This window comes from Rhea pennata, chromosome 26, assembly GCF_028389875.1.
Source record: "Rhea pennata isolate bPtePen1 chromosome 26, bPtePen1.pri, whole genome shotgun sequence".
Taxonomy (NCBI): Eukaryota; Metazoa; Chordata; class Aves; order Rheiformes; family Rheidae; genus Rhea; species Rhea pennata.
In genome coordinates, this window is record NC_084688.1 from 595,202 (window position 1) to 621,435 (window position 26,234).

At 56.3% G+C, this 26,234-nt stretch overlaps 1 protein-coding gene across 2 annotated transcripts; it reads left to right on the forward strand.

The window, feature by feature from the left end:
- The first annotated feature begins 239 nt into the window (after positions 1-239).
- STAT3 (signal transducer and activator of transcription 3) lies at positions 240-21,862 on the forward strand. Of its 2 annotated transcripts, none has more exons than XM_062595913.1 (24): positions 240-334; positions 10,139-10,285; positions 11,158-11,302; positions 11,469-11,567; positions 12,069-12,164; positions 12,266-12,347; positions 12,793-12,887; positions 13,104-13,255; positions 13,742-13,900; positions 14,029-14,121; positions 14,937-14,996; positions 15,328-15,357; positions 15,461-15,554; positions 15,638-15,685; positions 16,015-16,098; positions 16,532-16,630; positions 16,828-16,963; positions 17,205-17,257; positions 17,344-17,438; positions 17,757-17,896; positions 18,353-18,568; positions 18,895-18,937; positions 19,350-19,462; positions 19,596-21,862. In XM_062595913.1, the coding sequence occupies exons 2-24, from the start codon at positions 10,158-10,160 to the stop codon at positions 19,649-19,651; spliced, it is 2,316 nt and encodes a 771-aa protein (XP_062451897.1). In that variant the 5' UTR covers positions 240-334; positions 10,139-10,157; the 3' UTR covers positions 19,652-21,862. The 2 variants fall into 2 exon arrangements, with proteins under 2 accessions (XP_062451897.1, XP_062451898.1); XM_062595914.1 differs by having other exon boundaries at positions 18,353-18,565.
- The last annotated feature ends 4,372 nt before the right edge of the window (positions 21,863-26,234 follow it).

Here is a 26,234-nt window from a genome sequence, read left to right on the forward strand (position 1 = left end):
GCCGCGTCGCTGTCCCTCCCCAGCGCCGCCCTGCGGCGGGAGGGCGGCGCGGTCCGGGAACAGCCGGCACGGGGCGCCCAACCCCCGCTCCCCCCGCGCCCCCCCCGCCGCGCCGCCGCGAGCGGTGACGGGCCGCGGGGCTGGCCGCGCTGATTGGCCGCGAGGGCCCGTCCCTCGCGAGCCAGCGGGGCCGCGGCGTCGCCATTGGCCGGCCCCGCCGTGACGTGAGGGGGGGGGTGGGGCCGGCCGGGCAGCAGGTTTCTCGTCACTCGGGCAGGGTCCGGACCCCGCTGGCCGCCGGCACCGGCAGCCGCCGCCGCCCCCGGGACCGCCGGTGAGCGCGGGCGGGGGGCCGGGGCGCCGGGGGCGCCCCCCTCTGGTGCCGGGGGTGCTGGTTGTGCCTCGGCTGCCGGGGCCGCGGGGTGCCGGGTCGGCGCTGGCGGGGTGCCCGGGCCCCGGGTGCTGAGGCCTGGTGCCGGCTGTCCCCGGGGGCCCGGGGTGCTGCCCAGCCCCCGGGCGGCGGGTGCGGGGGGCTCGCGGGGGGCCCGCGGGGTGCTGGGCGGGTGCGGGGCGGGTGCTGGGGGCCCGCGGGGTGCGGGGGGCCCGCGGGGTGCCGGGCTGGTGCGGGCTGCCAGGGCCCCTGGGTGCCAGGGCCTGGTGCTGGCTCGGAGCTGGGCCCGCGGCGCCTTCTGTTCGGGGCTGAGCTCCGCCGAGCGGCACCGGGGGCGGTGGGCACGGCTCCCGCTGCCGCCGAGGGCCAGAGGACCCGGGAGCCGCGCCGTGTTCGCGGCCTCGGCGGGACGGGCGCGGCTCTGCTCCGGAGGGCTGCTCCAGCCTGCAGGATTCTCTGTGCGGCCAGGATGTGGCTGAGCGGAGGCAGGTGAGCGCAGCCTGGCCCCGTCCACAAGCAGAAGTCTTTTCCGGAGAGACTCCCCTTGTGCCCTGAGCCTCCTGTGGGTTTGAAGTCTTGATTTCTGTTGCCAGGCGTGTTTGTGTGGTGCAGCCCCGCAGGCTGGCTGTGCGGACGCCGGGCAGTTTCACTTGTGTTGTGAGCTGTTACCAAGTTTCTGTGTCTCAATCTGTGGCTGTCTTGGGATGTTCAGGCTGCAGGAAAAGGGTCTGTGACTGGTGCCTCAGCAGCACGTGAAGGCGTTACCCGTCTGCTCGAGGGAATCGTAATTACCGAGGTAGTGTTTAACATTGTCCTCTGGTGTTACAGTTGCTGGTGGGGTTTGTTCCCTTCCCACAGTTTCCAGTAAGTTCAGAGGAAATTCTTGATGGACAGTGGTGGGGCTACTAGAAGCTAATGACCTGCTGATAACCAAACTGACTCTAAGCTATTGAAACATGGACTTCGTTGCATGTACAATCCCTGCTCTCGAAGTACAGATGCAGAGATGAGTTGGTTAATAAGCACACTTGCACTGTGTCAGAATCTGACAGAAGGTTCAAAGCCTAAATCAGCTGTTCAGAGGGGAAAATGTCTGGTCTAGCAGGGCAGAAATAGAGGAGCTGAAGTCTGATATGTTTTAATGACCCCAGATGTTGAAGTTTCACAAAGTGTGTGCACCTTCAGGGTTTTTAACCACAAAATAGCCCTTGGCTCATGAATCTTGGAACACCTGAATGAGGATTTGGGACAGATAGTCATGGATTTCTCAGTGATGGTGCTCCTGTGCCACATGCTGAGGTAAAATTTTCATGCTGTTGAAAGGACTTCTAATTCAGACTAAAAGCTTAAATGGGGAGGGTTCTGTGCCTGATCAGACAAAAACCTTAAAGAACCGATTCATATTTCTAATAGAGCTGTGAACTCAGGTTGCAACTTTACCCATCCCTTGACTATAGCTGCTCAAAAATATCTTGCTTGGGATCTTTTGCCTGTGCCAAGTTATGGTTTAATAGTTGTTCTTGCAAGAAGTAAGATGCAATGGTGAAGAGCAGCAAAGAGGGTCCAGAGCAGCGTTATCAGGGTGCGTATCTCGGGTGAATATTTGAACTCTGTGGCAGAACTGCCTGAGTGCTCTGCAGGGACAGTCAGCTCTGCCTACCTCTCCTGCTTGCTGAGGGTCCTCTGCTCTGCTCGTTAACTTTCCATTCATGTGTTGCTCAGTACAACATCATCCTGCATTGCTTTCCCTAGGAAGACGTGTGTGTGTACTCAGCTCTTGTTCCGTATTTCGTCTGTGTGTTGCTGTGTGCCTGTGAGAGAGCACGTGGCCAAAGGCAGGTGCTGTGCACCTGGAGCAGAGGCAGTGTCATAGGGCCCTTTGCCCAGAGGGGAGGTTATGTTGTCCTAGGACAGCTCTCAAGAAAGGCCCTGCGTGTGTGCATATTGGAGCAATTAACCTCAGTTTCCATCCTGAATCTTTGATTGCTGTCAGGTTTAGTGCCCAGTTAAGTCCCTTCTGCTGTTTTCCTTGGATATGTCAGAATTGCTGTAGCCAAAGTGGTAGAGGATAGAAGGAGTGTGTAGTTGGGGCCTGGTCACTACCAGTCGAGGCGGGAAGGCATCATCTGCCATGGTGATAGCATTACGAGCAGCTGCTGCAATAGGAGTTGCATTCTGGATGGACCCTGCAGAACTCCTGAGCTGCAGTTGGGAATGGCCAGTTGTGACATGTAGATTTATCCAAAGAACTCTGCACTGTGGCTGCGAGATCACCTGAAGCCTCCCTCTGCCCTACAGTGTCACCCTGTTCTATGTCCTCACGTTTCTATGTCACTACTTCATTTTTCATCCTCAAGGGCTGTCTCTGAAAATGCTCCAGAGAAGCAGAGCCAAGTTCTCTTAATAAACAGCTTCTTTGAAATTGCTCTTGTGTTCACCTGGAGTAATTAGTTTTCTTATTCTAGAAAAAAAAACAGTTTTTCGTGAGCCTCCTGATGGTTGTGTAGAACTTGTGGCAGTGAGAGTTCTTGTTTTATTGCAGCCACACAGTGTTTCTGTTTTGAAAGCTGAGGTTCCTTTGAAGCATTGTTGGTTATGTTTGCATGAGAAGTTCATGACACTCTTGCAACTGGTAAATCTGTTAATATGAACTGTGCAAAACTATTGGTAACTAAGCTTCATTCTGCTTGGCTCGTGTGGCAGAGGGCAAGGAGTGCTGCAGTATTTTTGAGGGGCTCCACTCCATACACACTGCCTCTAGGAATCATTGCTGCTTTTGAAGCTTATTGTGAAGCCCCCGAAAGTTGGGGTATGGGTAAGATGTGTTCTCAGGCATGTTCCAGAAACAAACAGGTCCACTGGGGTAGTCTTAAGATTGCTTTCCAGGACAAGCAATCCGTGATGAAGTGAAAGGAGCTTAGAGCTCCTATTCAAGCATGCAGTAGCTCTCCCAAGCTGCTGGTGGTAGTACACACCTCAGAGCAGGAATTGTTGGGTTTCAGTCCTGGCTCTCATGGCCTATCCTTGCAGTGGAGCTAGAGAGAGATGAACTTTAGCTCTCAGGCTACTTTTAGCAACTTCGCTTTGAGCTCTGGATAGCTTGTTTATCTCAGCGCTTGCATCATGCCATACTCAGCCCTGGTAGCATCAGTTGTTCTTTGGCTCTGTTCCAGAGATGAAAGGCGAGGCTAACCACAGAGACAGACAAGCCACGCAGAATCGGAAAGGCTCAACCCTCAGATCTTCAAACGTAGGCAAGGGAGGCTTCTTGGTGGCGGTGCTGGGCTAGGGAGAGGCTCCCATTTGAAATTTTGGGGCTAACTAGATGGAAGCTTACAAAATGCTGGTGATTTTGACAGTAAAGGGTGTCAAAGGGGCCCCTTTCCTCTAGGACAATTAGTGTTTCAGGCCTGCTGGCTACTTTCTGCTGATTCTGGGAGGAGCTGGAGCTAGATCCTGCACTAAAGGAAGAAACTTCTCCTCTCCAACCCTTCCGGAGAGAGAAGAGGCTTTGAGTAGCCTCCTGACTGATTTAACACTCCCAGCCATTCCTTGCCTTTTCACTCGATTGTGGGTTGGCCTCTGTCATTCTGCCACTTCCTTGGGGCTGCATGAACTTGCACTACCCAGTGCAGCAGAGCTATCTCGGTTGCCTCGAGCCTGTGTTTTAGCAATTCACATCTTGAGGCTATTCTTGGCCCTGTCTTCTTGCAGCAGCGTGTGGAAGTTTTGCCAGATCAGGCTCCTGGTCAGCTGGGAGCTGTAGAAACTCGGTGCAATCTGCTGCTTGTGCTAGGAGATGTGCTGAGGTGGGAAGCAAGAACTGAACAAAACTGAGCCAGTGAGGCACAGGGGTGGCTGATGGAGATGGCTTGTGTTGCTGCAGGGACGGGTCACGGCTCACGGGCGGCTGCAGGCTGCTGCTGAGCAGGGCGGATCTGATGTGCTTGCGTGCATGTGTGTGTCTGTGTACTTGTGCACGTGGGCTGCCGTGACTTCCTTTACTTCCTCAGCTGCTGGCCTTGTGAAGAGTTGTTTATGGTGGAATGAGGCGGAGCAACCCATGTCTTGGTGCGTGCGAGTTCTGTTTTTCAGGGATTGGTATGACAGAATACTTCTCTGGGGCCCGTGATGGGGAGACTGTTTCCTGGAGCCAGCAAGCATGCGCTGTGGTGTGGAAGCCTTGGAGGATCTTGCGCTTGAACAAAAGCCCAGATTTGCTTGGTGGCTTGTCCAGTAGCTATTTGTGGAAGTGAGAAGTGGCTGATTCTAGTTCAAATGCCACTGTCACACTGTAGCTTGGGAACATTTTACTTTTGGTCTTTCTGAGCTCTGTAGATCTGGGCTCAAATATTACTCAGAAATACCCAGGCTCTGACCTTCTTCATGGAAGGTCTGCTGGGGTCAAGGACTGAATTAAGTGAAATCTGGTTTGTTTGGTGACGCCTAGTAGGGAAAGTCCATCTGTGAGCCGCTTTGTGCAGTATGTGGCAGTGTCCTAGAATGAGTCCAGGGCTGATGTTTGGGCTGCCCTGGGGCTGGCTATTCCAGGAAGCAGGTCTCTGCTTTGCTTTCTATTTTGATCACTGCAGCAGCTGCCCAGCAGCACCCATTCTCAGCTCCTTGCAAAGACCTGTGGAGATTTCTCTAACAGGAGATGGGCTGGAAGAGCAGCTGCAGTTTCCTAATGGGATGATTAAGCTTTTGGTCGGTGCATACCAGGGGTCTCTTGGTTGTGGTGCAACAGGAAATGAGATGGTGGAGCTTACTGGCCAGGCAGGGAGATGGGACTCACCCTAGTGACTTGCAGTTTTTCAGCTCTTGCCTGGCCCATATATTTTGAGTTTCTTTCTTTGAAAAACAGGATAGAGACATTCTGGATGAGATCTCGCTGTGCCCTGTGGAGGAGCTGGGGTGCCCATCTGGAGCTAGGAAGCACCACATTATTCATGCTATGGAAATAGCCCTTAGTGCTGACAGAAAAGGGCTCATCTCTTCCACTTACTGTTTCAGTAAAAACAGGTTTTGTTCACCTAGTCTTCTCTGAAGATTGAGGATTGTTCTTGAAGGCTACTGTCCTGTGGGTGTTGCTTCTGTCATCTGGGGCTATATGATGCAACAAAGTTCTGAAAAACTATTTAACTCCATGTTAAATGCCAGTGTCTTTCCTTTCCCTGTGTCTCAGTCTATGACAAGACACTTCCCCTTTCTTTCCCCTTACAATTAGCATCCTAAGAGATTGGGAAAGAGAGCCATGTGCAACAAATATCAGACTAGAGTGATAGTGAAAGTGTCGAATGGCAGTAGCCTGAGGCAGTCTGCACACTGAATGATCTTGGAAAGCCGGCTAGTTAAAATCAGCTCTTTGTGCTGTGCAGTGACTCCTGGAGCAAGTGAGGGTTTGTGGCATGGGGACTGGTAAAGAAGCTGTGGGTGGGCAGCTCCCGGACGGGGCAACATGCTGGTGGGCATCTCTTTTGCTGCTAGAAGCTCTCACAGACACACAGCCTTGTGTACCTGGGAGGCCTCAGGCAGTGCTCAAGGCAAGGCTTAAGACTGGTGCTGTGCTCTGGCTGCCTGTGGTAGCAGTGTGGGGACTAGAAAAGGACAGTGTTGTTCTCCCTGGCAGGCATTTGTCCAGGGGCTGTTTTTCTGGGGATGCTTTGCAGCCACAGCTCAGTTCTGATGTTGGTATTTAGCATGCACTGTGCTCACTGGTGAGGAAGAGGGACCAGGAGAGGTGAATTTGTCTTTGCCACAGACATGTATGGGACTTGTGAAGGGTGGAAGCTTTCCTGGCAGCTGCATTTTCAAATTCTACTTCTTGAATGTCTGTGGTCCTGTGTGGATGACCAGCACTGTTTGGTGTTGAGCATCTACAACACTCTGTACAACCAAGACAAGGGAAACAGCAGGCTCCCGGAGGCTGTTGTGTGCTGGGGGAAGAAGCTCTGCTGGCTTTTGAAATTTCAGCATCGTTACTTCCTCTCTTGTCTTATGGCAGCTGTTTGGCCCTTGCGGAAAGCAGGGACAATAGGAGCAGCTGTTCTTGCTGTGGCCCTGGGGCCCAACTGTTTGGTGTTCACCTACTTCCAGCCATTCTGTAGTCCAGGGTCAGAACAGCCTGACTCCCTGGGGGGCAAAAAGCCAGTCTTGAGAGGATGGTGTGAGCTCTCCGCCGTCTCTGACTCTCCTCAGCGAATGGGAGATGCTCTGTTGTGTTTACTGGGGTGCCAGGTGCTGCTCTTCACCTCTGCTAGCACCCCTTCAAGTGCTAGCAGGGTTCCTGGACCTTTGCTTGTCATTTAAGTGTTGACTCAGATTTCCTTCACACCAGTTTCTCTGCAACTGGTGCGACTGTGCAAGAACTTTGTTCTTGCAGAAACTTCAGCAGGTTCCCGTGTTGGTGCTGTCCTGGGACCAGAGCACCTGAGAGGGAACCTTGTACTGACTTGCTCCAGCTCCACATTGAATACAGGACACTCCTGGGACTCCTGTCCTTGCCAGGCTCTGTGGGCTGGTGCTGGCTCTGTTTGGTGCCAGCATGTTCTCCACGAGGCTGGCAACATTGCCAGGCTGGTGCCTGGGCTGCTGAGCCATTTCCAAACACACACAAGCTGACGTGTCACTTGCTGGAATGACCTTTGCACAAAAGCAAGTATTTTTCTGTGGGAAGTGACTTTTTCTGTTGGTGTTTGGTAGGGCTCGATGCCTTTGCTTCCTGAGCACAGCTTGCTGTCCCCTCATTAGTTTTAGTTTGATTTCTATTGATACAGAAGTAGCTAACTCGAAAATTACTCCTTCCTTGTTTCTGTTGTTTCCTGGCAGTCTCCGCCTTCTGCGCTTACTGTAAGCTCTGCAGCTCCTTCCCTGCCCTCCTGGAGCAGACACAGACATTTACACAGTCTGGCTGGAGGGCATGCGTGTGGAAGAAATTGGCACCAGATTAAAGTTTTGTACCTGCCTCTAGTGACCTAAGGCCCTCTGTCCCCTAGTGAGAAAGTAGAAGGGTTTTGGAAAACGATGCCTCTTTTGAGGAGACTGAAGAATTTTGCTCAAGCTGGGCACTTGGGAAATGTGCTTTGTGATGCTAGAGCCAAACGGATGGAAGCTGAACTTCAAAATTCAGCCTGTGAGCTTCCTTCGCTGTGCTAAGTGTGCTCAATGCTGCCCTGTGCTGGGAGCTTGGCAGCTAGTACAAGAGGTTTGATGGCATTAGGAGTTGTGTATGAAAAGACTTTTAGCCTGGCCTGACCCTGCGGTGTAAGGAGATGCATGAAGGCTGTAGGATGGGACATGAGGTGGGTCTGCAAACAAACCTAAGTAAGACGTGTGAGCCTGTTTGAGTCATGGGATCTCTGTCTCAATTTATAAGTACCTCAGCTACCTCTGTCCTGTTGGGGCTGGGGTTGGGTCATGCAGGTTTATGGCCTCCCAAAGTCCTCTGTGTTTTTATGCTGCTGAAATCCTCTACAGGGATGGGAGAGGATAAAGTTCGGCTTGGTAGCTAGATCCTGCGCCTGCTGCACTGCCTATAATATGTTGCAAATGGCCACAGGCTACCACTGCCAGCGCAAGCTCTGCTATTGTGATCTCAAATGTTTTGCATTAATTTCACTCTGTGTGGTGAAAAGAAAATGAGTCAGAATCCTCACTTTATTCTGCCTCACAGCTGAGGCAACTGGGAATGAAACCTCTCTGCTGCTGTTCTCAGAAAGCTGGCCCTGGCAAGGATGAAGGGTGGGAGCCGGGGGAAGGAGGGCTAGGGCCCGAAACTGCTGCTCACACTCACGTTCAGCTTGATTTCGAGTTGAGTCTCCTGAGATGGAGCAGTGCTGCTGGATTCTCCACTTGTTTGTTGATCTGGTTTCTTTATTGTTCATTTTCTATAGGCAGTTGAGGTTGCAAAAGGAGATGGTAGTTATTTCACCAAGCATGACTCAGCCCCACATCTGCTGGCGTCGTGGGGCTGTGCTGGTTGGAGTGTTGCAGCTCGAGGGGCTTGGGTGGGCTAGTGCCTGGGGATGCAAATTACCACAGGTGTGAAAAGGGCCTTTTTCTTCCCCGGCTAGAATGGCTCTTTCCCCACACTTCCCCTAATACGCATGCACTTACTACTTTGCTAATGATGTGGTTTTGGTCTGTGGTTCTGTGTTCTCTTGACACAGGCCCATGTGTTAGTGACGACAGCAGCGTTTGCACTTTGAGCTCAAAGGTGACGGCCTGTTGTCATGGGGAAGCTCTTATCTTCTGGGAGCTGAGCCTGGAGGTAGAATTTGGTGCCAGTCCTAGGTCTCTTTGGACTGGAGCTCCCTGTGCAGTTAACTGGGACTCTCTGCAAGCTCAGGAAGGGTTTTGCTGAACAGGAACCAACTCTTGAACATGAGTGGCATCACCAAAGACTCTGGGCCTGGGCTCATCACTCCTGATGTGTGTGAAGATGTGTCTGAGAGCTCCATGAGATCATGGGCCTGGAGTTGCACACCCAGCAAAATGGCCTAGTTGGGCAGGAGCCCTGTCCTCGGTGGGAAATGCCTGACTCGTGCCTGACTCGTGCCACCTCTTCTGGAGCTGAGTGCCATGGGCTCAGGTGAGCCCAGACCCATGGTGCACTTGGTCTGCACCAGGTGTGAGCCCCACCAGCCCTCCTTGGAGGGAGAGCAGAAGTTGTGACTCAGTCTTGCAGAACTACTTTGTGTCAGGTGGAAGCTACTGGGCTGGTGTGGCGGTGAAGACCACTTCTGTCCTTCTGTGGTGAGAAGGCCAAGTCTCTTGCTGCTGTCCTCAGACCTTGTAATACTGGCTCCCAAGTGGCTGTGCCACTCTGTGGGACAGGCTTGTGCTTTGCAGCATTTGTGCAGCTGGCACTGCTGCTGCTAGTTGGTGAACTGTGGGGGACTCTCTGGAGGGGAGATCTGTGGCTCCCCACATGCTGTAACATGAGATTCTTGCGTTGCCTTCACAAACTTTCCAGCCTTGCCTCTGGCTCAGGCTGGATTCCTCGTGACTTGGTGATTCAAATGGTCAGGCAGGCAATAGTGGCTTGTGTTGCAGTACATGGTGCCTGGGCCTTTGAGCCTCCTGGGTGGATATCGGACTTGTGCTGCAGGGATAATCACAGAAACCTTCTGGTTCTCAGCATGAGATGAATCTTGTCTTTCAAACTAAGTTGCTTTATTGCTCTGAGCAGTTGTGGACTTGTTCTCTCCTGAGGTTGATGCAAAGCCACGCACCTTTCCGATTGTGGATCATTAAAGCAGGTAGATCAGAGTCAAACGTGATCAGGCCCAGCTGCAAGCTGGGTATTGAGCAGTGGGGAGTGTAGCAAGACAACCCCTCTTGCTGCCTTTTGATTTGAGTCTACCCCTGCCAAGGGTAAATCCAGAGCTACGAGCCTCTGCTGCTTGCCCAGGAATACCGGCTGGTGCCAGCATGCCCACAGGCTTTGAGCTCCTCCCCTAAAAGCTGGCTCTGAGGCTGCCAGCCTGTCACTGATCCCAGCTACGCCGAGGCAGGTGAGCTGTAGGAGGCCTGAGCTGCAGACACCGTGCTGGAGTTCTGCACCTGTAATGACACCATGTGGGGAAGCAGTCCCCACCAGCAGCGGACATGGTGCAAGGAAGGGAGCCTTCTCAGCTGCTGCTGCTGTGCTGGCAATGCACAACTCGGCATCCGCAGCCCTGTGGGGTCTCGCAGGGTGCCCACAGCAACTGCTGCTCTCACCCATGTGTGTGCTTGTCCTGCCAGGTTTCCGGAGCCGGCCAGGATGGCGCAGTGGAACCAGCTGCAGCAGCTTGACACTCGGTACTTGGAGCAGCTCCACCAGCTCTACAGTGACAGCTTTCCTATGGAGCTCCGACAGTTCTTGGCTCCCTGGATTGAGAGCCAGGACTGGTAAGGCCATGCAAGGCTGTGGCATGTAGACTTTGCTTGGGACACTCACCCTTGTGTTTTAGGGAAAGGGCTGTCCTTTGATGCTTAGGATGAGCAGGGATTTTCCAGTGTTTGTTTCCCAATGAGAGGATTGACTGTAGATTACTAGTCTTGTTCCTTTGGACCCTTGAGCTCTGCTCTACAGAAGGGTTGGGATGATAGTGGGTGCCAGAGAAGTTTGGCGGGGCTGTATCTGTTTCTCTAGGCTCTTGGTCTTGCAGATCTATTCTTCCTTACTCTGGTTCCCTGTGAGACTTTTAAGTATGATGTGAAAGGGAGCAGAAGTCTGTGCATGCAGTGTCAAACTTCAGATCTTGAAAAGGAGATGATCCAAAGCAAAGGTGTTCACATCTAGGGTTGATTTACACTGTCCTCTATTGTTAATGAGGTTGAAATGGAACACTTGCTCTTGGATCATTTTCAGACAGCACGTGAGACTGATAAGGAGATTGTGTGCGCTGTCTGCCTGGCTTAAAGCCAGAGCTGAAGCGTAAGCCTAAAACATCTCTATCACCTGCCCTTGTGTGAACGATCTGATGGCTGCATGTCTGGCTGAGCTCAGTGGAGCTTCTGTGCACACTCTAGGAAAAGCAGTCAGTTTTAGTGGGGAAAGCTTGGTTGCAGATTGCAGTAATAGCTCAGTTTCTTGATGTTAGTTGAGGAAGTGCAGGCCTGCTCTGATCCTTGTTCTGGCTGGGAAGACTGCTGAGGTGTTAAGTGGTACATGGGGATGGGGGGTCTGAACAGAGCTGCCCACTGTCTGCAGTGCTGCCTGTCACACTGCCTTGCTCCTTTAGTCTGTGCTGGATGCCCAGGACTCTTGTGTTCTGCAGGGCGTATGCTGCCAGCAAGGAGTCGCATGCCACGCTGGTGTTCCACAACTTGCTGGGAGAGATCGACCAGCAGTACAGCCGCTTCCTGCAGGAGTCCAATGTACTGTACCAGCACAACCTGCGACGGATCAAGCAGTTTCTGCAGGTGGGGCAGGAAGCACCCATTTTATTTTTAAAAATTAGTTTGGCAGGAGGAGCCTGTGCAGTTCTAACAGCTTCATCTGCACAGTTCAAACTGCAGCCTTAAAGGATCTGAAAATCCCAGAAGTTGCATTTTACCTGCTAACTTTCAGGGTTTGGCTGTTTTACAGAGCAGATACCTAGAGAAGCCAATGGAAATAGCCCGTATCGTGGCTCGCTGCTTGTGGGAAGAGTCCCGGCTCCTTCAGACAGCTGCAACTGCAGCCCAAGTAAGTGGCTCATGAGCAGATGGTGTGCTGGGGTGACCCTTTCCTTCTGGCTGCCTGGCAGTGCTGTGCAGGTCCTCAGTGCTGGGAAGAAGTTGCAGTCTGAAGCACCTTGCTTGCTTCATTCAGTAATGATGGATCTTTTGTGCTGAAGGAGATGGTTGAGTTGCAGTGATTGGTAACTTACCTCCTACTGTATAGGCAGCAACTGCTTTCTGCCAGAATGTACCCTCTGTGCTCTCTACCTGGGATGGCTGTTTTTTCTGGTGTGCATTCATCTCTCCTGTATGTCTGCTGTCTTGGGGAATTTCACCCCTTGAGCCTGGTGTGCCCTGCACTGTGTGCGTTGGTATGCAGTCCTGTAGCTAATGCCGCAAGTGAGCAACTAGCTGCACTGCCTTTTGATAGTGAGCAAGTGAAGGTTCTCTGCAAAAACCTGCTCAGGGTGGGAGGGGGTATTGGGTTCCTAGGCCCTGTTCTAAGTCCTTCTTGTCTTTTCTGCAGCAAGGGGGACAGGCAACACATCCAACAGCAGCTGTAGTGACGGAAAAGCAGCAAATGCTGGAGCAGCATCTGCAGGATGTGAGGAAGAGGGTACAGGTATGTGTGTGCTCCCTAGGCATCTTCTCCTTTCCCCATGGCTACTAGGAGCACTGTGATGATTTAGCACTTTGAACAAATCTGCATTTCTGGCCTTGCAGGACCTGGAGCAAAAGATGAAAGTGGTGGAGAATCTCCAAGATGATTTTGATTTCAACTACAAGACTTTGAAAAGCCAAGGAGGTAATGGAAGTTCATTATCTTCTGGCAAATCGTAGTGCCTTCCTGTAAGGAAATGTGCTGGAGGGTGTGTTCCAGCCCTCACAGTGTACCCTTCCAAGCAAAAAAAAGAAGCTTAGGCTCAGGGCATTTGCATGGCAATTGGAGAAACCTTGTTTTTGTTTCTGCCACTGATAGGGACTCCAGGGGAGCTGAAACAGAGCTCTGTTTGTTTGGGTGTGAATAGAGAACTGGCATGTGTAGAAGTGATATCCCTGCTGTGCATGTACTAAAGCCAGCAAGAGGCTTGGAAGCTGTGGTGGCAGAGGCTGTGAGAGATTGCTGCTTAACAATTGTCAGCTTTCTAGGATGCCTGCTTCTTTTCAATTGGCTAAGGAAGTCTCCTGTTTGTGTGATCCTTGGGAGGCAAGAGTCCATGCTTGGCTGAAACTCTTTCCTCTCTGTGCAGACATGCAGGATCTGAATGGAAACAATCAGTCAGTGACCCGACAGAAAATGCAGCAGTTGGAGCAGATGCTCACGGCACTGGACCAAATGCGAAGGGTATAGCTTGCATGCACTCACGAGTGACTAGCCCTCCAGACGCCTCTGTGGTGCAGAGGTGCCCTCTCTCTGGGATATGGGTTTGGTGCTCGTACGTGGCCAGGTCTGAGAAGAGCACCGAAAGTGCAGCCCTCGGTGACCTCTTTCTTTCTGTGAAACTTGTAGATCTTGAAGAGAGTCAGAGTGTGCTGAGGGTCCTGGTTTCTTTCTTCGTAGGGTATTGTGAGTGAGCTGGCTGGGCTGTTGTCAGCCATGGAATACGTGCAGAAGATGCTTGCAGATGAGGAGCTGGCAGACTGGAAAAGACGGCAGCAAATTGCCTGCATTGGCGGCCCACCCAATATCTGCCTTGACCGACTGGAGAACTGGTAAGGAAGCTGGCTAGGAGTTGCGTCAGGCCCTCGAGAGGCCGCATCCAAGCACCTGCAATGGGAATGATCTCTCTGTCTCTGGGAATGTCCTACAAAATGGCCACTGATGTCCGCAAGCATAAATGTAATCCACTAGTCAGACAGGTCCTGAATAGTGGGCACTGTGGCAGGAGTTACTAGCCTCAGACCTGTGGGATTTCCAAGGCTGCTGTAAGGAGTTCCTGTTACTGCATGGTTGTTTGCAAGCCTTTGGCAGGTGTTTTTCTACAGAACTCAGGTGCAGGCAGATTTATTTTTTAGTTCATGGTCTAAAGAAATAAAGTGAGTTGGGAGCACAGACCATTCTGTTCTCTGTTGGTCTGGTGTAGAGATTCTCTTCTTACACACCAGTGAGGGAAGAGAAGGACTCTGGTAGTCCGAGACAATGCAGGGGTGCGTGGCTTGTCAGCCAGAGCTAACACGGGTCCTTCCTGCCTCCCCTAGGATAACCTCTCTGGCGGAATCACAGCTACAGACCCGGCAGCAGATCAAAAAGCTGGAGGAGCTCCAGCAGAAAGTATCCTACAAGGGTGATCCCATTGTCCAACACCGGCCCATGCTGGAGGAACGGATTGTAGAGCTGTTCAGGAATCTGATGAAAAGGTGCTGACGGCTGGGAGGGAGCTATCAGCAGTTCCTGGATTACAGGGAGTGTGGGGAGGCGTGAGCAGTCACTGTGCTGAGATGGGGTCTGAGATGTCGCTGTGGTCCATTGTGCTTTCTCCCTGCAGTGCTTTTGTCGTGGAGAGGCAGCCCTGCATGCCAATGCACCCTGACCGGCCCTTGGTCATCAAAACCGGCGTGCAGTTCACCACCAAAGTCAGGTGTGTGGCTGACCCCTGCAGTCTGTGCGGTGGCTGTGGGAACGGAGCTGTGCAGTGGGGAAACTAGGAGCTTTCTCCAAAGGAAACACTGGTGTGGATGCAACATCTGGCTTATCTGGGGAATGTTAGGAGGGAATAAATCCCTGCAGGTTGGCTCTGCTGGTGTGCAGACGGGTGACTCAGTGCAGTTACGGTGATTGCTGGCTGGGGATCTGCTGCATTCCTGGAGGCAGCCAGGGTTCTGGTAAATCCTGCCGTGGGGGTGGGAGGCAGGAAGCGTCAGTGCTTTCCTGGCCAGCTGCCTCTCAGCTGGTCTGTGTCCCTCATGATCCTCTGCAGAGAGCTGCTCCTGTTCTGATGCTGAGCTCTGCCCTGGAGCATGTTCACGTCCCAGCTGTGCCCCAGTTGCCCTCTTCACATGCAGAAGTATCTGGCGACAGAGCCATGCAGATGGTGCTCATTTAGAGCAGATATCTCTTCATGATGTGGGCAGCAGTCAACAGCTGAAAGGTTCTGCTGAAGGGGGACTCACAAGAGCATTAATGCCTCCCCTGTTCTGGGGACAGTGTTGGGGCTGACATATTACAGTCCTGCCTGCAGAGTGATTCAGGGAGGCCGGATGAACTGTGTAATGCTGTGTCCCAGTGGACTGTGTGGGGTGAACCACGGTGCTGCCAGACTGGGCATGCATACAGCATTGCTATTCATCCAACCCCAATCTCTTCTGCAGTTCATGCCAGGTTCTGTTTTTAATTTGAGCTCTTTGTGTGTGCGGGATGTTTGTGCTCACTTGCGCATCTCCTGACTCTTTGCAGGTTATTGGTCAAGTTTCCAGAGCTGAACTATCAGCTGAAAATTAAAGTCTGCATTGACAAGTGAGTTCTGTGATCCTGGTGGCTAGTGGATGGAGTGTCTGGGATGGGACTTGCTCCCTGGGCTAATCCTGCTGCCATCAGGTCCCTGTTGCCAGCATGACCCTGAGCAGAAGGGGAGTAGCAGGATCCTGTGCAGGGTAGCAGTAGATTCCAGGGTTCAGCGTCAAGTGTGAGGCACAACCTTTGGGGCCTGTGGGACTCTGGTGTTGCAGTGCTGTCAGTTCTGCTCACCAGTTCCTTTGGTACTGCATTTTGCTGCTTCTCTGTGTCCATGTGGGAAGGCTAGCACCTTGACTCTGTGCTCTCTCTCTCTCTCTCTCCCCTTTCATAGAGACTCTGGTGATGTTGCTGCCCTTAGGGGGTAAGTGGAATGTTGCTTCTTGTCTCTTTATAATCCTGGCGCATATTTTGCCATGTGTTAGCTCTGAGGAACACTGTCAACCACATTGTCTTGCTCTTTCAAGGTCCCGGAAGTTTAACATTCTGGGGACAAATACCAAGGTGATGAACATGGAAGAGTCGAACAACGGCAGCCTCTCAGCAGAGTTCAAGCACCTGGTGGGTACAGTGAGCTCTTAGGGCTGTTTTTATTAAGGCCTTGTGCCTAAGGTGTTGCTATAGCCTGTTTCTTCTCTTTGCAGACGCTGCGGGAGCAGCGATGTGGCAATGGAGGAAGAGCCAACTGCGATGTAAGTGCTGAGCCAGGGCAGTACTGGGGAAGGGGCTCCTGATTAGGAGAGCCTGCCAGGATCTTTGCTTGATAGCTCTTGATGGAGCACCCCTAGCAATCTCCTGTTGTCTGCCAGCATTGAATCTCATTCCATGTCAAGCAGTTAAACCACAGAAAAAGGAAGTGGGGACATTGCCTTCAGAGAGGGCGCTCACAGACGTGATCTGATGTGTTGGCAGCTGCTAGATTAGCAGCAGAGACCTTAGCAGCAGCGCTGGCCCCATATCCCCTGGGAAAGGCTGAGAGCAGGTGTCTCCAGTGTGGTCACTGCATCCTCTTCCACTCTAGGCCTCACTGATAGTCACTGAGGAGCTGCACCTCATCACCTTTGAGACAGAGGTTTATCACCAGGGGCTGAAGATTGACCTGGAGGTGAGTTGTGGACTAGCTGCCCTTCTCTGCAGTGAGCCAGGCTTGGGTACAGAGGAAGCATCTCTGAGGACATCTCTTTATCCGAGAGAAGAAATAGAAGAGTTGTGTCTGTCTGTGGGCCTGGCTGAGCTGTGGCCTTGGCTTGTGCTGGACACGTCTGTTCTTCTGGACTGGCTGGAGAAGGCCTACTGGGAAGAAGCAGGGAGCATGACCAGCTGCCGATTGTGCGCCCTGAGAGAGCTGCGGGCTTGGGGAGGCTCTTGGCTGGAGGGGTGCAGTGGGCCATTGCAGTGTGTCTGTGCCTTCCTGTGTACAGGCCACATTGCACAGAAAATGGGGTGGGAGGCACTTGGTGACTAAGGCTTGCTGTCCTGTGGGGCAGTTTAGGGCCCTGTGAGATGTCCCAGCCCATGGTCATGTCCTGTCTTTGCAGACCCACTCACTGCCGGTTGTGGTCATCTCGAACATCTGCCAGATGCCCAATGCCTGGGCATCCATCCTGTGGTACAACATGCTGACCAACAACCCTAAGGTAGGGCCTGGAGCTGTGGGGGCAGACAGCAGAGATGCGGTACAGGCTTTGGGGCCAGATGCCCCCAGCTGCCAAGCTACAGGCAGAGAGAAAAATGATGAGGAAAACTAGCCCAGCAGTGGCAAGAGGGCTAGGTTAGGATCTGGCCCTCACCTAGGTCCAATGTCCTGCTCAGGGCTGTGTATTTCCTTGTGCAGAACGTGAACTTTTTCACCAAGCCCCCCATTGGGACATGGGACCAGGTGGCAGAGGTGCTGAGCTGGCAGTTCTCCTCCACCACCAAGCGTGGTCTCAGCATCGAGCAGCTGACAACACTGGCAGAAAAACTTCTAGGTAACCACTGTCCCGGGTGTCCTGCTCTACCCCTGCTGTCTGTAGCCATCCTTGGGGTGGCTTCCATGAGAACCATTTGTAAGTGCAACACAGTAATAAGCTTGCATGCTTTGGGAAGGGAGCTTTACTTTTTAATTGCTAGGTTTCCCTGAAACACTGCAAACTTGGGTTGCTGTGTAGAATGGTGTCTGAGGAAGATCAGCTCTATTCAGATGTTGATGCTCCTGTCTTTCTCTGCCAGGGCCAGGGGTGAATTACTCCGGCTGTCAAATCACCTGGGCCAAGTTCTGCAAGGTATAATTCCCCTTTCCTGCAGAGTGTTTTCCCTTTGCTGTCAGCTATCCAAGCTGCATTCACAGCCTCTCTGCACTCTTCCTCAGGAGAACATGGCTGGTAAAGGCTTCTCTTTCTGGGTCTGGCTGGACAACATTATTGACCTGGTGAAGAAATACATCCTGGCGCTGTGGAATGAAGGGTGAGCCTCACCTGGTGTCGGTCTGGTGACCCCTTGGGAGGAGTCCCGTTAACCCTGTCCCGAGGCAATTGGGGTTGCCTTGTTCCAGGTGCAATCAGTGGGCTTTCCTGGGATGCCTCTTTGGCCCAGGCCCTGTTGGTTGGTTCAGAGCAAAAACCCTTCCTGGCACCTGGGAATGTCTAAAAGCTCTGCTGGTGGTGAGGCTGGGTCCTGTGACTGCCTGAAACTGTGCAGTGCAGAGAACTGGCAGGGCTCATGCCCTAAAATAGCTGCCCCAGTGTGCCCCCACCCTGGCACGTTCTTTTCCTTACCATCCAGGTACATCATGGGGTTCATCAGCAAGGAGCGGGAGCGGGCCATCCTGAGCACCAAGCCACCGGGAACCTTCCTGCTACGGTTCAGTGAGAGCAGCAAGGAAGGTGGTATCACCTTCACCTGGGTGGAGAAGGATATCGGTGGTACGTTGGCGTCTCTTTCCTCTGCCAGCACCCTGGGTGCGGTGCTCTACTCAGCCAGTGTTCCTGGCTCTGTACAGGGCTTGGACTGTGGCATCATCACCAATGATATTTGTCCTTTATCCTTGTCCTGACAGGCCTTTTCCCTAGGGTTAAGTCTTTGAGCACTAGCCTGTGTGTCTCTTGCTGGCCTCTGCATGCTGGGTGCCCCTGCCCATGTATTGCTATCATGGTGCAGTTTTCCAGGCTGCTGAAACTGCCTGGCAGGTCTCTGTGCTGTCCTGTGTCCTGTTGATGCCCTTTGATGCTGATCTGCTGCAGCTCAAGTGCATGCAGCAGCTCTGCTGTGCTGAGCACGATCCCAGGCTGGTCTGTCTTGCCCCTGCCTTTGAGGAAGGCCTCTGCCTTTGCTTGAGGAATGCACGTGTCTTGCCCTGTGTCAAAAGTCTCCTTGTACAGGGAAGACCCAGATCCAGTCTGTGGAGCCTTACACCAAGCAGCAGCTAAACAGCATGTCATTTGCGGAGATCATCATGGGCTACAAAATCATGGATGCTACCAACATCCTGGTGTCCCCCCTCGTGTATCTGTATCCGGATATCCCAAAGGAGGAGGCATTTGGGAAGTACTGTCGCCCTGAGAGCCAGGAACATTCTGAAGCTACAGACTCAGGTAGTCGTTGACTTTCTGTGTTCTGGTGCCACCCTTGCATGCGAGCTGGCAAGTCGTGGGGGTTGCTCCAGTGACAGCTCTGAGGTGGAAGAGCTGTTGGTAGCTGGGGGATCCTGCTGCAGATCGTGGGAGGGCCCAGCTGCAGCATGAGACTAATGCCTGGGAGCGTGTTCCTTGGCACAGCCCATGCAAAGTCACAGCGGTGTGTCAGGGCTTGGCAACTGCTGTGTGGGTGTGTGCTGTCTGCAGGGCTTTGCCCTTCCAGAAGAGGGGAGGAGAGCTAGTTTCTTCCTCTGACAACTGGTGACAAGTCTGCTCTTCCTCTGTAGGTGCTGCTCCATACCTGAAGACCAAGTTCATCTGTGTCACCCCGTGAGTGTTCCTGGGAAGGGTATCTGTAAGCACAGGGCTGCTGCCCAGGGGGCACGTTTGTGCGTGTAGCCTGACTCGAGGGGGTTTCTTCCCCACTGCTGGTTGGTTGTTTATGGTGGTTGGGACCCCCTCAGGTTGAACTATTCTTCCCCTGTGCCATGAGGCTCACAGTCTGGATAGAAGGAGACCACAAGGGGAGTCTGAGCCAGGTTCCAGCCCTAACCATGGATGTTCCTCCCTCCTTGGTTTTTTCCTTGTGTTTTAGAAAGTCCCATACTTTCCCATACAGGGACCTGGGCTATCCTGTGCCTTGAGGTTCATGGGGTGGTAGTGGCATTGGAGAGCTCTGACCACTGCTGCACTCAGGATCTGACTCACGTGGTTTCTGTGTTCCCTTCCCTCCCTCTGACAGCACCTCCTTCAGCAACACCATTGACCTGCCAATGTCTCCACGTACCCTGGACTCGCTCATGCAGTTTGGCAATAACAGCGAGGGAGCAGAGGCCAATGCAGGAGGCCAGTTTGGTGGGTCCAGTGGGCTGCAGCGCCTGAGAGGGGAGAGCCTGGCTGTAGGCAGAGCTCTAGGGGTCAAGACTCAGCCCCTCAGGGTTGCTCCAGGCACACAGGCCCTGTAACCTCTCGCTGTGTCTCCCTGCAGAATCGCTGACCTTCGACATGGAGGTGACCCCAGAGTGTGCTTCTTCACCAATGTGATGTGCTCTACTGGTGCTCTTGGGGCCCTCCCAGGACTTGGGCTTCCTGGCTCCAAATAGTTCCCCCAGTCTCGCCCTGTGAGGTCATGTTTGCTCTGGGCCTTTCCTTGGGAGGAGCTGGGGCTGTGGTCCTTGCCACCAATTTTCTTGTTTGACCCAAGTGAACAACCACCTCTCCATGGTGGTGCCATTTGTCTCTTTGGGGGGAGGGGGGGGCTACATCTTTTTCTATTTCCTTCGGTAACATACTTTTTTATTATTGTTTTGCTCATTCAAGTGCCTATCAGCCTCCAATTGCAGCCTCCGTTTTTACAAATGCTTCTGCAGCCCATTGTGCTGCCTGCTCTTGAAAGCTGCTTTCCTGACTGCCAGTGTCTAAAAGCCCATTAAGATCTTTTGAATCTGGATTTGCCTCCTGGTAGCTTAGAGGGGATTGGCCAGTCCCAGTGCAGTGCATTGCATAACCCATGTTGAGACAGCGGAGGGTCTGGCTTGCAGGCTCTCCACCAGCCCTCTGAGAGCAGCAGGGTGATCTTGTCTCTGCACCTTCTGCTGACCCTGGTTTTGGCCAAGTGGACCAGCAAGCAGCTCGGAGGTGGATGGGCCCTGATGTTCCTGGCTTGTGAAGGTAATGGTTCTGCTGGACTATGCCTGGGCTCAGCTGCCAGCAGGGAGTTTTGGTAACTGCTTGCACTTGCCACTAGCTTCCTGCTGCAGGCAGAGAGATCCAGCTGGATCCAGCAGCTCCAGGGCTCCTGCTGGGACAGCTGGTTTCCCTGCAGTGCAAGGAGTGCCCTGCAGAAGGGCAGTGAAGTGTCCCAACACCATACGTGCTTGTGAGCATGCAGCATTTGCATCTCGGATCTGTTCTTGGTCTTTTGGGGACCTAGGGATAACCAGGCTGGCCATCCTGACTGGCTGGCCCCTTGATCAGGCTAGTGACAGGGGTAAGATTGCACTTTTCTCTCTGTCTATGCAGATTTAGACCTAACAGGCCCTGAGGAGGAGTGGGATGCTGCTAGGTTCAGCCTGACCTGCAGTGGGTGGCCGGGCTTGGCCCTCTTCCCTTTGGTACGGCTTGTGATGTCTTGGTGGATTTGCAGCTTCTCAGGGGCAACGCATGGCATTTTTGTTGGAAGTTGGCTGTCAGCATTAAGCTAGGAGGTGGTGAGGATTGAAGAGGGCAGAGTATATGTAGAAGGAGGAATCTGCTGTCAGCCAACACTAGACACAGATCTTCTGGGTGTTGTAGGTTTCCTTACTCTGAAGGTTGAGGAAAGTTTGGAAGCTGTCCGTAGTGAAAGTTGTGGTTCTGTATTTCTCCAAATGGGGAGGGCCCTTTCCATGCACTGGGCTTTGGTTCCCATCCCTGATCTGAACTGGACACTGATGAGCAAGAAAGGGGAGGGAGAGGCGGAGTGGGAGCTGCCTGCCTCCCACAGCAGCGCCTGGAAGCCCCTTGCATTACCAGGGGCTTGGCCACCCAGGGTGGGGAGCAGTGGGGTGGCATGGGAGGGTTGCACACTGTGCTCTGCTTGTCCCTGTGCCTCAGGGCAGGGCTGCGAGAACCACAGGTGCTGAGGCTGTGTCCAGGCTGGTTCACTGGGCACTGCAGTGGGTCACGTCAGCAGAGCAATAGTTTATTAGGAAACAGCCCAGGGTTTTACAGGCCTCTGACATGTCTTAATTTGGCTCTGGGTGGAGAGAAGTGCTAAATCATCTGTACCAGTGACAGTGCTGTGGGCTGCCGCGGAGCAGGTCGGCCTCCTATCGCGTGCGGCTCCCGAGCGCAGGGTGTTACTGGCTTTACCGTGCAGTAAAGAGCCGCGGGGTGAGCTCACGGCCCTGCGGCAGCAGCCGGGCTGGTGCAGCCGTGCAGGGGCGAGCGGGCAGCGCGGTGGGTGGGCTCCGTCCAGCGAGCTGTGCCTGGCCCTGGGCGGGGGGAGCGAGGCCAGCCCCCCTCGCTGTGAGTGGGCAGGGGAGGGGGCCGAGCCGCCCACGGAGGCAGGAGAGTCCTTTGAACGTGGTAGGTGCTCGGATGAGTCAAGGGCTGTACTCGCTGCCTGCCTCTGTGCTCTGCATGTAGCTGCCTCCAGCGGCAGTCGACATAGTCCTGGGCAACATTCAATACTGTAAAAAAATTTATTTTTTGTATATTTTATTGCTGTATCTACAGGCTTTAACTTTCTCCAGAATAAAGGTTCTAAAGTGACATGTTCTCCCAGGTGTGAATTCAGCTGTGTCCGCGCCTGCGTGCGGCATCTGTGTTAATCCCTGTCCAGGAACTAGTGGCCTCAGTCAGCGAAACGCCGGCGCAGATGAGAGTGCTGTGGTTTGCTTGCTGTGAACCATCCTGCCCTGGTGCTGTCTGCACCCAGGCCTGTCCTGGTGCCTGGGGCACGTGGGTCAGCCCGTCTCGGGCCGCCCTCCCCTTATCTGAGCGCGGCAGGGCCCCTTCCCGCAGCGGGGAGCGGCTGTATCTCGGCGCAGCAGCGCGCGGGCTGGTTTCTGTCTGGGCGAGAGCAGCGCCTGGCTCCCCTGCTTGCGTAAAGGAAACCTCTGGTGCCAGTGGGGGAGGCTCTGGTCTCCGCGCCGCAGCTGCTGGGGCTCGGCGCAGGCTTCCCTCTGCGGCAGCCTGCGAGGTGGGGGAAAGGGGGGGTCGGGGACCCCTCTGCCTGCGGGGAGGGTGCTAGGGTGAGCTAAGCGCAGGGCCCGGGCTGCCGCGGGGCTGGGGCGGGAGCCAGGGGCTCTCCGGGACCCGGGGCGCTGCTCCCCGGCCGAGACCCGGCCGCAGCAGAGGCCGTGCGCTCGGGGGCGGCTGCCGGGCTCCTCTGCCCGGGGGGCGGGGGGGGAGGGCTCCCGCGGAGGTGCCGCATTGCTTCCTTGCGGCTGCATCTCCAGCTGCAGCGGGATTTTCCACCACAGCTGCCTCTCCCTTGCAGCTTTCCCGGGGGGAGGAAGGGGCCGCAGCTGGGGGGGGTGGGTAGGGGAGGAGGAAACGGAGGCAGAACCGCAGCAAACGCTTCCCCAGACGTTGGCTTGGCTCGCTGGCGCTGTGTCCCACCCCAGCCCCTGCGGCGGGGCGCTGGCGCTGGGGGCGGCAGGGCCCGGCCGTGGCCGGCGCGGGCTCCGCGGCCGGCTGCAGCGCGGGCCTGGCCTGCCCTCTCGCGGGGACGCGCCGGAGCGGTGTCGAGCGCTCCGGCACCCTGCGGCAGCCTGGGCGCTGCGCCCTGGCCCTCGCGGGGGGGCGAGGCGGCCTCTGCATCCCGGGCTGGCCCTAGGAAGGAGGAAGAAACGCTGGTAACGGGGCCACCCTGGCTCTGCGGCCAGGTCCGAGACCCCCTTGGGGTCTGGCAGAGCGGCAGGAGGGGCAGAGGCGGTCTGGGGCCGGGGACCTGCTCCTGCGAGCTGTAAGGGGGCTGGGAGCACGCGGCCGGCACCGGAGCCTGGTCCGTGTCGGTGACCGCTCGAGGCGCTGACAAACCTGAACGAACCGGGGGGTGTGAGCGGCGGCCTGCGCCGGGGAGAGGGTGCGAGCGAGAGGGCAGTGCCTGGACGAGGGTCTGGTCCTGGAGAAAGAGAGCGGATAAACTCCCTGCTTGCGGCTCAGCTGTGATAGGGGCAGGGTTTCCCGGCGTGGAGAGGGATGCGTTTCCTCCAGTAACGTCCGCTTGATCCACGGCATCCTGCACCCAGTGGCAGCTCTGCCTGCTGCGGGGAACGTGGCAGGAGGCTCACGAGGGCCAGGGCAGAGCCCTACAGCTGGCGCTTGCTCTGCTGCGACAGTGGTGCTGCACCTTGATGGGTCGCGCTGGCCGCAGGGCACCCGCGTCTGCTGCGGGCCTTTGCCCTGGAGCTGCCGTGCTGGAGCTGCTGGTCAGCGGAGCTGCTGCAGCGATGGGGCTCTGGCGAGGCCAAGAGGGAAAGATTATTGCTCCCTCAGGGCAGGATTAGCAGGAGGATTTTTCCTGCAGGTTATGCTCAGTAAATCCCCCATATCCCCGGCAGGAGCTGCTGCCCTGGGCTAGCTCACGGTGCTGGTCTCCAGCTCTCGCCTGCTGGCGATGGCCCTTGAGCTCTGGGGCAGCTGTGGACCCCTGCCGCAGGGGCGAGCGCGGCCCCAGGCCCCTCGCCTCCCTCCGCTTCACCCTCCGGTGTCCAAGGACCCTCCGGGGGCCCTTCTGCTCTCCGGCTGCAGCCAGGGGTTGAAGCCGGAGCGGGAGAGGGGTCGGTGAGGCGCTGGCAGCTGCGTGGGCTCTCGGGCCGTGGGGCCGGATCCTAGGGGAACGCTGCCCAGCCCAGCGCCAGGGGCTCCCCGCTCCCCTCTGCCAGCTGCCGCGTGCGATGGAAGGCGCCAGAGGAAGGGATCCTCTTACTGATATGCAAAACCTGGGGCTGCCGTAACCGTCGCTGTCGGGAACGCAGCGTCCCATCCCACGCTGGCGCAGACACGTGGCTCCTTATCTCCCTGCGCTCGCGTGCCCTGCTGTGCCCCCTCCGAACCTGCTCGCCGAGGTCGGTTTAGCCACGGGGCCCGGCCCTGTAATCAGGCTGCTGCTCTAATCCCAACCGTTGCCACCTGGAGCGCTCAGGGCAGCGGAGCCGTTGGCAAAGGCAGTGACCTGCCGCACAGCAGGCGCGAGCGGCTGCCGGAGCTCCCTGCTCGGAGCCAGCCCGGCTGTGGCACCCGCGTCCCACGTGGCACCGCGGACCCTGCACCCTCCCCGGCTCTTGCACTCGCCTAGCCTGGGAGGTCTCGGAGCAGCTGGAGGTGCAAGTGCAGGCTCCTTCCTTTCTCCCTGCCCATGCGTAATCCTACCTGGCCGCGTCGGAGCGGCCGGGGCCGTGAGAGCCTTGAGTCCAGCCGCGGTGAGGACGCATAGCAGGACACGAAGCTTGCAAACTTCAACCTGGCGCAGCCAGGAGGGCTCGGGGCTGGGTGGCTTTGCACCGAGAAGCCGCTGGCTGGTGCGGTGCAGCGGTGCTTCTGCAGGACCTGGCGCTGCTCTGGCCCTGCTCTCCCCGCCCCATGCGCCCCTCCAGCCGCGCGTCCCAGCTGGGCCCCCGACCCCGCGCAGCCCAGGGCCCCAGCAACTGCGAACGAGCCTCCGCTGGAGCTGCGAGCGGCTCTGTCCTGGCAGCTGCGGCCTCCCAGCAGCTTCCCCTCCCCGGCGGTGAGCACGCAGCTCCCAGCGGTGCGCGGAGCCCGCGGCAGCGCAGGGTGCTCTCGGCCCGCGCGCGAGGCTGGCGCGCAGGAAGCTTGCAGGAAGCGGCGTCTTCCGTCAGCACGAGGTCAATCACGTGGTTTGCAGTTTTGGATGCAGGCGGACTTGATGCCGGGGCACCTGCCCGGGGAGCCCCAGCAAAGCGCGCTGCTGCACGGCTTCTCCGTGCTGGGGGCCGGGCTGCGCACGGCCGCCCGAGCCTCCCCGCCCCGAGGAAGCGCCGCCGCCAGCAGAGCCGGGGCCGGGGCCGGGCCGCCGGCTGTTGGTGGCTCTGGAAGCGGGTCACTGGGGCAGCTGCGCTGCTTCCCGCTGCCGGCTCCTCTCCGAGGCAGCTCAGCGGGGAAGGGCCCGGCCCCGGCGTCCGTGTCGGATGCTCGCGGATTAGGGGTTTCCAAAGGCGGCTAAGCGGCTTGGGCCGCCGCCGCTCGCGCGCCGGGGAGGGCATGGCCCCGCGGAGGGGATCGGCCAGCTGCCGGGGCCGGGAGGGGACCCTGGGGGTCCGCGCCGGCCTGCGGCAGGGTGATTCCTCGGGTGGGCTCTCCCGCGTTTCGCTCCCAGCGGCGTGGTTCCCCCCGCGCCCTGGGCGCCGCGCGCTGCCGGTCCCGCGGCGCCGGCCGTCGCTGCCGCGGGCGGCTCCTCTCCCTCCCCTGATCCCGCCAGCGGACCGCGCTGGCTCCACGCGGCTCCGTGGCTGCCAGTAGCCTGGGGCGGCCCGGGCGATGCCAGAGCCCTTCCCGGGAGCTGTTTCGGGGCTGCTCTTGCTTTGCTGCTCCCAGCTGCCGCGTTGGCTCCCGGGGGTGAAGGGGAACCTCGGCTCTGCCTGGCGGAAACGGCCCCGGGGCGACGCGCGGCCTCGCCGGCTCCGGCTCCGCGGGATGCAGGGCCCGGCCGCCCCCGGGGGCCGGGATGACCCGGCGGCGCCTGTTTACCAGCGCCGGAGCGCTCGGAGCGAGGGGTAACCTTGGCAACCCCGCTGCAGCCGCCGGGGAACAGACGCGCCGGGCGCAGCAGCACCCACCGCCCCCCGCGCCGTGGACCTGCGCGCGCGAGGAGCGCGGAAAGCTCCCGCCGGCAGCCCCGGCCGGGCCGCGGCATCCCTGGCGCCGGGGCGCAGCGCCGCGCCCGGGTTCGCGTTGCAGCCCCAGCCCGGATGGCGCTTCCCCGTGTTTTCCAGCAAGCAGAGACCCGCGCGCTTCGTTCCCGGCTGGGTGAGCAGCGTGGTGGGGACAAACAGCTTTTGCCCGAGAGTTAATGTGTTTTGGCTGCTGACGCCGAGTGTTTACTAGGTTTGTTTTTAGCCATCAGTAACGGGCTGGAAGCGGAGCTTTCCTGTGGACATTCCCCCTCGGACGAGACGAC